We start from the raw sequence: 12161 nt of genomic DNA on the forward strand, positions 1-12161 counted from the left end.
TCTCACTGCGGGGCTCATGGGCTGCCTGGCGGCCCCGCCTCACTCGGTGGATGGGTGCAGTGTTTAATTTGTGCCAGGGCTCGGTAGTTCATAGCCCCGCCACCTCTGGGCTTGCTGCATCATATTTGAATGTAAAAGCAATTGCTTGAGCCCTGGCACCTGTTTCATTACAAATGAAGCACTTGGCAGGTGCCCAGCAACTGGCCCCCAGGAATGTCCCTCACCGGCTGCACACTATATAAAGCAGCATTGATTTCCATGCCCCCCTATTGTTTACCCTTTCATTTACCATTCAAAGCAGAGGGACAAATCAATGTTCACTGCACCCTTCCTACTTTTGAGTATCTCTTCTCTAACTCATCACCTACTTGGTGTTAAAGTAAATCATCCTCATTTTTTGGCCTCCTTTTGTAACCTACAAGTCTCATCCTCTAAGCACCATCTCTGCACCTTTTCATTTTCTTCTGTATTTTTCCACTTGAAACCTTCAATTAGAGAGTAGCAAATTGACAGAATTAACCATCCAATGAGAAATAATTTCCCAGAATAAAGTGGGAGGCATAGCAGTGCCAAACCCAAGCATTCACAAATCATGTCAGGCCCCCCAAAATCTACTACTGACTTAAAAATCATTACATTTACAAATCTCACATAATCGCATGGCTCTAGTAGCTGGGGCCTTACGGAAAACACCAAATATCATGATACTCATCATAAAATCACAACAGTCTGGGTGGTGGAAAAAAGGTATTTGAGGGACAAAAGTCAAACAGATGGAGTATAGATGGGGTGTTGAATGACTTTGTTTGGTGGAATATGCCATCTAGCAACTGTAACTTACAGTGGGCTAAGTATTTTGTGTGGAGATTTCCCAGGTTTTTAAAGAATTGTGCATCAATATATAAAAATGAGTCACATGGGTCCCAACCCTGCAAACACTTATACATGTGCTTAACTTTATTACCAGGAGTAGTCCTATCAAAATCAGTGGGACTATGCATTGTAACTGTGATGCTGGCAGACCAGATGTCAGCTTGTGCCAAGTCCCAGGGCCTCACTGAATACAGACCTAAGCATAGTTGGAAACTTACCTGTGGGTTAGTATAGTAAAAATAGATATTAGTTATAAGGAAGTGTTTATACTTTATGGAATGTTTGTAGGATGCTACATGTGTTAATCCTACTCATAATATCTGTATCCCACTTATAAAGTGCTCACCAAACAGGAAAAGAAGCATTAATGAAGGTAAAGTGTTCATTCTGTACACAAGATGGCCCATTGAAAGCAAATGAGGCATCGTGTAGTACCGAAGGGTAGAGAGACCTTGTTGATTGTTTTCCCAATCCCCTCCAAGAACGGGAGGCTTGCACATGAACTCATCCCATCAGCTTGGATTCTAGGTTCAGGGGCAATACAAATCCCTAATAAGGAGAAACTGGGACTCTTTATGCCTGTCCTGAGCCCCCTGCCCCTGCCCCTGACCCTGCACCCTGACCCCCTGCTGCACTCCGAACGCCTCCTGAACCCCCTGGGGTGCAGGGAGGGGGCGGAGTGGGGGTGGGGACTTCGGGGAAGGGGTTGGAATGGGGGCAGGGAAGGGGTGGGAAGAGGCAGGGTGGGGGCAAGGCCTCATGGAAGGGGTGGAGTGGGGGCGGGGCCGGGGCAGCGAGTGGGGGGGTGTCAGTGATGTAGCTCTCAGGCCAATGCACCAGTCCTCATGTGGCCCTTGTGGTCATTTGAATGTGAGGCCCCTGCTTTATGCTGTCTGGACTCTGAGGTTACATCTACACTGCAATTAAAAACCTGTGGCTGGCCCAGGCCAGCTGACTTGGGCTCGCAGACCATGGGCCAAGGGGCTGTTTAACTGTGGGGTAGATGTCTGAGCTCAGGTTGCAGCTCAGGCTCTAGGCCCTTGCAAGGTGGGAGGTCCCAGAGTTCAGGCTGCAGCCCGAGCCCAAACATCTACACTGCAATTAAACAGACCCTTAGCCCAAGCCCCGTGCGCCTGAGTCGGATGGTATGTGCCATCTGATTGCAGAATAGACATACCCTAACCAGCCATGTAGCCAGGTGGAGGGAACAGGGGGAGTGATCCCAAAAAAAGGTGCTTTTACTCACCTGACAGCACTCCGGCTGCTGGCCAGGGTTCGGCAGCAGGCTGAGTGGGGCCGGTGGCTGGGACCCAGCAGGCAGCAGCGTGCCATTAAAAATTGGCTTGCGTGCCGACTTCGGCATGCATGCCATAGGTTGCCGACCCCTGATCTATCACATAGTCTATCTTGCCTGGATGGCAAGATAAATTGGAATGCCCAAGGGGACTATCTACGACTCTGTGGTAAGACTATTATAGTGCTTCAGGAGTTCACACTTGTTTTTAGGCTGGTGAAATCTAATTATAGAACATACAACCAGTTTGGGATTTTTGCCCTGTTTTTTGACAGTCTGCCCTGAGGATGGCATTCATGGTCGTGAGCTACTCCAGTCAGCATGACAACAGTAAAGTTAAGCATGTGCAGTGTGCACAAATCTTTACAGGACTGGGATCTTAATCTTTAGTTCCTTCTGAAAGCTTCTCAGAGCACTCTTTAGTCTCTTCATATGCAAATTTTGTGTCCCGGTGTCCATTCCTTTTTCCAGATAATTAATACATATATTAAACACCTCATACAGCCTTATCCAAAACCCACTGAAGTAAAAGGAAAGAATCCCATTGATTTCAGTGGGCCATAGATCAGACCCCTAGTACAGAAGCAAGGCACCCCATTGTTAACTTTTGCTATGTTGAAACTAGACTGTTTCTTCCTATTGTTTGTTTTCTGTTTCTTAGCAAGTTTCTAATCCATAAAAGTACTTTAACTCTCATCCCATTACTAATTTGGATGTTAAAAGCAGTTCAGGACTTTTCATTATTTAGGGTACAAAACCGTTTCACAGTATCATTGGCTGAAGGCTTGTGGCACAATAGGTTGAATGTAAACTTTTCATTAGACAATTGGGTTCAAATCCTGCTGAAGTTATCAACAAAAACTGAGGATCTCATCCTAATTTGCATTTAAATACCATACAAAATTCTAACACTGCACATAAGAATTGCTTTACAGACTTCCAAAAGTGCAACAGTTGTGTTTTCTGTGGTTCCACGGCCCAAGAGGGAAGCAGAGGAGAGCAAACAGTGGCCTGAACCACTGTCTTGGGGCAAGAGTTGACTAGCTTCTGAGTTGTTTTGCTGGCACAGCACTGTGAAGGCGGGTCCCAAAAAATAGCAGTCATTTGCCTTTTTTGTAACTGGTTCTGCAAGGTTGGAAGATAACAGGGTGATGCTGCAGGTGGAGGTGGGGTGTCAGAGCCGTGTAAGGGGAGCTGGCACTGCACCAAATGCCCACATATGGTAGCGACTCATCACTTTTGGTAAAAAGCCAGAGAGGGAGGTACGGTATGTTCCTGAAAACGGCATCCACCCAGGCCTGATCTACAGTAGGATTTAAAGGCACAATGTTAGCACGAGCTAACAATCTAATAATTCTAATGCAGCCAACGCGCAGCCCCCCGACTTTAGCCCCACCAGGCTGACACCTTACAGGGAGCGGGCCTTGTTTACATTAGGCTTCTACAAAGTGCTGGCTAACTCAGGCGATCAGCACAATTAAACCCTAGTCCAGCCGGGCCGGAGCTGTCCAGCCTCTGGTGGGAGAGACGCGCCTGCAGCCAGCTCGCGGGACCCGTAAAACCTGCCAGCAGAGGCGGCCCCGGAGCCGCTGCGGGGCGAGGGAGGGCTGGTGCCGGTTGCTGGGCGGGGTGCATAATGGGGCGTGCAAAGCCCCCGAACGGCCTCATTCCACCCTCGGCTTTTGCGGCTGCGGGGGCTGGAGGCGAGTCACGACAACGCCGCCCGCTCCGCGGGGGAAGCCTGGGACGGGCTCTGAGTCACCAGGGCGGACCGCGGGAGCGGCCTCACTTCCCAGCATGCCCCGCACCGACTCCCGAGCCGTGCTCGAGCCGTGCTGGGCCACGGGGTCGCGGCGCATGCGCGTTGAGCAGCGTGACCCGGCTGGGGAAGCCGTAAGGGGCGGCGGCCATTTTGACGGTGCCTCTCTCCGGCCTGTTCAGTTACCACGTGAACTGTCGCCTGGGACTCGGTGCGGGGCAAGGGGGAACCCAGCGCGGATACGGCGGCCTGGAGGAGCCGGGCCTGGGACGGAAACGAGGAGGGGGCGGCCCGGCAGGGAGTCCCGGGAGGCGGCGGTGACCGAGCAGTGGCAGGATACACCCCGCCCCCCGGAGCCTCCAAGCGGAGCCGGAGCCGGCCGCGGCAGCAGCAGGAGCGATGCCGTCCGTGAGCCTCCCGCCCAAGGAGAACGCGCTCTTCAAGCGTATCCTGGTGAGTGAGCCGGGCGGGGTGCCCTCGGGGGCGCCTGGCCAGGCCCCTGCCCCTGGTGAAGCGCAGGGAGCTGCAGCCCTCGCTGCTTCGGTGGGACGGGACCTAGGGAGCCCCCACACCTCTGCCTGGGCCCTGGCGCCGGCTCTCGTCACCCCCTGCTCCGCTGGTTGCTACATCCTCCCCGCTTCGGGCTCTGTCTTTCCCCCGCTGCCCCTGAAGAGGATTGGGAGGACGGTCGAAAGCCCCCCTGCTCCCCCGGTGCTTGGGAACGAAGGACTTCTTAAAGCATCCCGAATTCACTAATTCTGTTCCTACAATAGTTGGGGGCCTTGGGATTCCTCTGGGTTTTTTACAAAGTCAGATTTGGAGAGATTAGTTCTTGCTATTCAGTGGGGAATGTGTCTTCGGCAGGAGGAAATGTAAAATGGTGAAGGTTTTAGAGTGACTTTTCCTAGACTAACTGAGCAATTAAGCCTTGTCTACATAAAACATTTTGACAGTTAACTTTCCCTGGATTCTAATTCCGGCATGTGTCAATGAAACAAACTCTGCTCCAGAAAATAATTACTGAGAGTACAAACTAAGACATTGTACTCTCCTTTTAAAGTATGCATAAAAGGAATACATAATTTACTGTACAAAGCAATATAATAGGTGCACATCAGCTTTGATTCAGTGCAGTATGAAATTTGATTATAAGGCACTTGATGTGCATGGAGTATTGTAAGGAGATGGATCAATTAATGAATGATTGTCAAGAGTTTCATGATTAGAGGATTCCCTCTTATCTACTTAATCTTGAAATATCATATAGTTCTCTCCTACAAAATTTTTTGCAAACTATTGCACGTTAGTTTAGATTCTAAAATGTTTGTCTGTTTTTAAAGACTCTTAAACTATTATGTGCTCCCAGAGATCAGGAATGTTAAGCCAGATGCTGTAATCTATATGAAATGTCTCAGATTGCAGAAATAGTAATCTGTACCACAGATGAATACAATTGGGTTATGCAGAGAAACTCATTAGAAGGCTGCATCTTATTCATGTTAGTTTAATCTTGTCAATTCTACTGAAATAATGAGAAATATCCCTTTTAATATACGCATCTTAAGGTTTTTTGTGCAAAACATTCTTACAATCTTCTATAAACCTTTGCTTTTAATGTATCATATATGTATTCTATTACTGAGAGTTTAGTTGAAAAACACTACATTGGAAATAAATGTACAGAAGTGTAGATAACTGCACAATAGTTAATAGTGCAAAGGTATGTATTATCATCATGAAACACATAACTTCAGTTAGTACTCAAGAACAGAAGTCACCACCCAAATGTGGACACAAGTACATTCTAAATCCTTGCTATGTAGTCTCTTCAAACTTCCTTCGAAAAGTTCCTCAAATGTCAAAGTTGTCTTGGCATTCCACTTTGAAAGGTGTGGCTTGGAGTGTTCTGTCATAGCTGGAATTTAAAGAAGATGGCATTAAGGAGCGAAAAAGTCAGCCTAACCCAGCTTTGAAAAAGTCAGCCTAATTTGATCTAGCTCAGAAAACTTGGTTTTAGGCTGAGGTCTGTTCCAGACTAAGCAGATTTTGTTTAGCCTGTTGTTTTTGTTCTGTTTGTTTGTTTGTTTGTTTTAACTGGAAATTCTGTTGTCATCAAGTTGTGGGGGAATGTTTGTAACCTAAATAACTTCAGTTCCTGTGTGATATACAATTTTACATTTACACCTCTACACTGATATAACGCGATCCTCGGGAGCCAAAAAATCTTACTGCGTTATAGGTGAAACCATGTTATATCGAACTTGCTTTGGCCTTGAGCATTTCCGTTATTAATAGTCACTTCCCACCCCCTGACTGACCTCTCAGAGCCCCCAACCCATCCAAACCCCGCCCCCGCTCCATGTCCCCTGACTGCCCCGACCCCTATCCCCACCCCCTGACAGGCCCCCAGGACTCCCACGCCCTATCCCTGTCCCCGTCCCCTGACCACCCCACCCCCAGAACCTCCGAGTCATCCAACCCCCCCTGAACACCCCGCCCCATGACATTCTGCCCCAATCCAACCCTCCAGCCTGGCACCCTTAACATGCCGCTCAGAGCAGCGTGTCGGAGCCATACACACTGATCCGCTGGAGTGCGGAACCCCGTCCCCCAGAGCACTGCTTTACTGCATTATATCCAAATTCATGTTATATCGGGTTGCGTTATATCGGGGTAGAGGTGTATTTTGTAATGCTCCTCACTCTTTCTGCACCTTTCCGATTCATGGTATTTGAGCCCACGACCACGGTTCACGTGTGTAGACCGCTCTGTGGTTTTCTACTTTGTTGCAAAATAAAATAGGTAGGTTGAAAAATAAGTTTTTCAGTATTCCTATTGAAAGCTTGACCAGTGAACATGTGGAACATGCCACCTTGTTTCAGGTATGTCATTTTTTCGTATATATCAAGAGGTGACTTATAGCTTCAAGGCTTTTTCAGCAGACACTGATGTGATCTAGCCTACAGGGTACCCAGAAGAGGCATATTGCCCTTCAATAGATAATATTGTTACACAAAACTTTTATCAGAATACAGAACCATCTAAACTGCAGTTCTCTCGGCTGTTGTAAACTCAGTAGTTCAAGCAGGTAAACTGCCATTTTATTTTTGTAAGCAAAGGTTAAAACAGACAGACATTTTGGAGACTAAACCAATTCTGTATACTTTGGAGAGGGGTCTCATTTATTCATAGTGTTAAGAAAATTTACTCTTAATTCAAAACTTGAATGTTATGCTTTACAGAAACAGAACAAAAAGAAAAGGAGTACTTGTGGCACCTTAGAGACTAACCAATTTATTTGAGCATAAGCTTTCGTGAGCTACAGCTCACTTCATCGGATGCATGAAACAGGACAGGATCTCATCAGTCTGTTGGGAATATAATTTACCTTTTAATCTTTGGAGGTTTGGAGCAGTTGTCAGTTTTTTAAAGCTGTCAAGATCAAAAATCTGTTACAGAAATCTTTATGTAGAAATCTGCTTGCAAACCAGTTCTTCCACTTATCTGTGTCTGTCCTATCACTGTTTGCTAAAAGAACTGAATAGAGTAAGATTTTCCTAATTTGCTCATAGATGTATGGCAGTTTTACTGGGAATGTGCTCTGTAGCTCATTTAACATTTTGGCACTACTGTAATACAAACAATCAAGGCTTGAAAAATCCACTCACCCTACTCAGTATGAGTAAGAGAGACTCTCCCAGGAAGTTACCACTTTCTGCTGAGCTTAAGTTCATTTTTGAATATGTTTCTCTAGCCCTTAGAGATATGAAGGTATACAAGTGCAAACCAAGGTTAAACTAATTCACTGTTGTCTTAAATCTGCAGACAGAGCGCTCCAGTACCTCTGCTGTTGCTCAGGGCTTCCACAGGGTGCAGAAGAGGGAAAGTGGATTTCCTAAGTTGTCACTTTTCACTGTTTCTTTTTGATCCTTGTGGGCATCAGTGAAACTGACATGAATTGGATATATTTCATTCAACTGTACTTGGACAAGCTATGAGCAAGGGCAGAGGCTAACACTGGAGCTGTTTACTGAAAGGAGGACTCAAATTGGGGTTGAGAAGAGGGAAGAGTAATAAACACCCCTTTCACCAGCCAGAAAATTGCGGGAGGGATAAAAAACCATACACCCCCTTTGCGGTTGCTGGTGAGTTGTAATGTAATGGAGAAATGCACTTTCCTTGGAAGGAAAGGAGAAAGTGGAGTGAAGAAAAAGACAAAAAAAGTGAAACAAAATCAAGGCATGTAGGAGGAAGGACTGGTTGAGTTGTAGTTTACAAATGACTGGTGAATTTTACACGTTTTTGGCAAATATTCAGTTAATACTTATGCTATTTAACCAGCTTTCGTGGTATGACTAGCTGGTCAAATACAACTCAGCAAAGGTATTTAGATTAGTACTAATTTGATATGTCAAATATTAAATGAATGCTTTTGTTTGACCAGACCTTGTATGCATTTAGTGGGGGAGGGAAATAAACAGAGAGCTGATTTGCAATGATAGTTAAATATGGTACATGATATTACAAAACTTTTTTATTCTTTCAAATTGCAGAGGAAATAACTTTGGGGAACAATATCCTTTTGGGAAAGCATGGTGTCACATGTACTTTTCACCCTGGCTAGTATCATAGGCTTACTAGGTGTAAGGTAACTTTTTTGAGCCTCAAATATAACAATATTTAATTTCAATTTTGTAAAGAAAACATTTTCAAATGAGGAAATTACACCTAGGCCATGTCTACTATAGGGATTATGTTTTTCCAGTGCTTCAAAGCTTTGTACTAGATGTGCTAAAGTAAGTATCATATTAAAAATATTCCAAGTATGTGTTTTAGATCTAGTATTAAGTACATACTGTGTGTTGTTCAAGATATATTCTTTTATGCCATGCAGCAGCAACCTGGTCCAAGATTAAAGATTGTGATAATTCCAACTTCTAGTGATAACCCACTGAGTTAATATGCTATACACCAACGATGATAATTGCTACACCATAATGTTACTGGTTACTTGAGTATGCTGAACTCTGTAGTTTAACTCTGTGGATCACCATGCTTCAAATGGGTAGGGATAACAAGATATTACTGTATTGGTTTCTGGTTTTCCCTGCTAGGAAGGGTATTTTACTAATATATCTTTCCAGTAATTAGGTGGAAGTATGGTCTTGTGGTTGAGGCAGTGGGCAGGAACTCAGACCTAGGTTCAGTTCCTGTCTCTTACACAGCCACGTTTGTGACCTGACTGCTTCTGTGAAAATGGGAATATTATTTCCCTACCTCATAGGAATGTTGAGGATCAGTTTATTGGTGTTTTGAAGGTCTTGGGGACTACAGGTCATGTAAGTACTTAGGTAATTTAATAAGCTTGTTTACCAACTGAAATCGCTGTCTAGCATCAACTGTATCATGGATTTTATGCACAAAATTCCCTGCTCAAAAGTTCATAGTATTTATCATCATTTGATTCTCTGTTTTCTTAAGTGTGAAGGAAAAGACCGTTGCTTGTGATCGAAGAAGCTTCTACCTAAGGCCCTTACCTGAAAGAAATAGAAAAAATCTCCTAGTCAGCCATAGCTGTAAATACAGGAATCTAGGAGCAGATATGAACTTAGCAGAACTCAGAGACTGGGCATTGCATTACAGTCTGAAGTGGGGAATAGTCTCAGTGAAGGAGAGAGATCCAAACTCAACCAGTTTTGTACAGTGTCTTCTGTCAACAAATACTACCTTCTCTCTTGCTCCAATTGAATCTAACCTAGCAATTTTTGTTCCAGTACTTTGGTGTCAGAAGGGTCTGCTGGTTTTGCTTCTGGACATAGTTTAGATAACCACATTGATTTATTGTGTGTTATCACTTTTAAATGTGTCACAGACATTGAATAAGAGCAGTAACAAGACTGAACTTTTCTGGACTTGGCAGATTCAGGTTCTTGGAGAAGGTGACCAATTGTGCATTGCTACTCTTATGGTGATTCTGTTCTCAGACCTAACATGTTTCCATCTACTTCTGTGAGAGTCTGCATTTGAGCTAGCAGAACCTTGTAATCCATGATGTTGAAGAATGCCAACAGATCTAGTAGTATGGATCTTCATCCTCCATTCTGAGAGAGATCATCCATCAGTGCTACCAGTGTGATCTTTGTGCCATATTCAGTCATGAAGCCTGATTGAAAAAGATCTAGAGTATTGGATGGAAGTCAGCTGTTGTTGTTTGGCCCGCTGCCACTTTTTGAATAACTTTTCCAAGAAGGGGACACTAAAAATAAGGCAATAGTTGCTAAGGTAGTTGATGCTGAAAGATTGCTTTTTGAGCAAGAGTCACACTTCCATGATTAAGGATTATGAGGAGTTTGTCTTTTGTCAGCATCTGTTCCTCACTAGATTTCACCAACAATGAATGGAGGAACAGTTCAGATGTTTGTACAGATTCTTTCTACACCACCACAAAAGAAACATCCACTTCATTTCTTAGACTCGCCTGAAGTTAGTTGGTGGGGAGGGGAGGGAGATTTTTTTCCCCCAAGTGATTCCGGTGGACCTGTGATACTTTGTCAGTCTCTTCTAAGGAGTAAGACACAAGGTTCTTTGCAGCTGGAGGATTCTTTAGGCTCTGGGACTAGTGTAGACTGTTGGGACTGTTTGCGATCCAGAACAATTTGGTCTGCCAGGATTTTTCCATCAGTGGCAGAAGACTATTTCTAGTGTTTTATCTCTGTAGCATAGGATTAATCAGGTAGTTTGCACAGCTGGTTCAGATTAAACACATCTTTCTGCTGAGGTGCTCTAATCTCCAATCCTCCATTTTATATATGTCATTTATCATTGAACCAGGATCCCCTGTTAGGATGGTGTGGGGGTATCAGATGCCATGGGGCCACTGTGTTATTTGGTAGAGTCAGGGCTCAAAAAATCCACTTGCTCATGTGTAGTGGTTTTCATATCAATGTCACCAACTTTTTCAGAATCTTGGGCTTGTCTTCACTGCCCCAGGGAGCTTGAGTTAGTACACTGGAGTTACTCCATTTGAGCAGTTAGAGCAGTGGTTCTCAACTTATTGACCATTGTGGGCTGCATATGTGGTCCACAATGTGTAATGTGGGCTGCATCCAATACTACTTGTATGGCCCTGAGGATGTCACGTGGGCCGCAGCTGTATGCTGTTTCCGCCGCAAGCAGGACGTGTGGCGCAAGTTGAGAACCACTGAGCTAGAGTGAGTGACCACATTGCAAAACACTCAAGATACACTGTGATATTAAGAGTGACTGGATTAGCAGCAGATGATTTGTTGTAACTTGAGCTACAGCGTCTCCACTGCATTACTAACTAGAGATTCTTGTATGTGGATGGAAGTCGGGCTGGGGCAAAACTCAAGTTATAGCTTGAGTTAATGATGCAGGGAAGACAAGTCTGACACTTTCATTTAAAGAAAACCTTGTCTTTATAGTTGCAAATAGATTGTTCCCAACATGACCCAAATGTAAACTGTTTAATTATCATTTTCCTATGATATGTCATCACTGCAAAAAAGTGTGTTCTTAACTCTCGTTAGCTAACACATATCAACTAACTCAGGTTAAAATAGAGGTTAAGGGCTTGGCTACACTTACATTTTATAGCGCTCTAACTTGCTGGCTCAGGGGTGTGAAAAATCACCCCCAGGAATGCAGCAAGTCAGAGCGCTTTAAAGCGCTAGTGTAAACAGGCTCCGAGCACTGGGAGCCGTGCTCAGAGCTAATCCCCTCATGGAGATGGATTACCAGGAGTGCTGGGAGACGTCTCTCCCAGTGTTCGCGTGGGACCACACTTACACTTCAAAGCGCTGCTGCAGGAGCTCTCCCGCGACAGTGCTTTGACGTTTCCAGTGTAGCCATGCCCTTAGACAGGGCAGCGCTGCTTTTAACATGGATTGGCAGCGCTGCTTTTAACATGGATTAGCAGCTCAAATTCAGCCTAAGGCTGCTGTTTAGGCTTCAGCTCGAGTTGCTAACCAGAGTTTAAAAATGTGACCATGTCTTCACTGCTGTTGTAACCCAAGTTAAGACCGCACTTTTCTTTTGCAGAGAAGATAGACCTTAAGGCTCCAGTGTCATTGCTGCTCACAGCTTTTCAAGTGGCAGTAGAATGAAGACAGACCATTGTCCTGTCAGTTTTTACTACTCCTCTTAGTACCATTATGGGCAGTAGTGGAAACTGACAAGAATCAGTGGCTCTTTGAGAAGGCAATGAACATCAAT

At 44.8% G+C, this 12161-nt stretch overlaps 1 protein-coding gene across 2 annotated transcripts in view; it reads left to right on the forward strand.

Annotated features, from left to right (window-relative positions):
* Nucleotides 1-4041: 4041 nt before the first annotated feature.
* The window catches only part of NAA15 (N-alpha-acetyltransferase 15, NatA auxiliary subunit), a 63197-nt gene continuing 55077 nt past the window's right edge, over nucleotides 4042-12161 (forward strand). For both annotated transcript variants that reach the window (XM_073341162.1, XM_073341163.1), the window contains exon 1: nucleotides 4042-4379. In XM_073341162.1, coding sequence (XP_073197263.1) covers nucleotides 4326-4379 — 54 coding nt within the window. In that variant the 5' untranslated portion in view covers nucleotides 4042-4325. The remainder of the gene's footprint in view (nucleotides 4380-12161) is intronic.

Source organism: Lepidochelys kempii, chromosome 4, assembly GCF_965140265.1.
Source record: "Lepidochelys kempii isolate rLepKem1 chromosome 4, rLepKem1.hap2, whole genome shotgun sequence".
Lineage (NCBI taxonomy): Eukaryota > Metazoa > Chordata > Testudines > Cheloniidae > Lepidochelys > Lepidochelys kempii.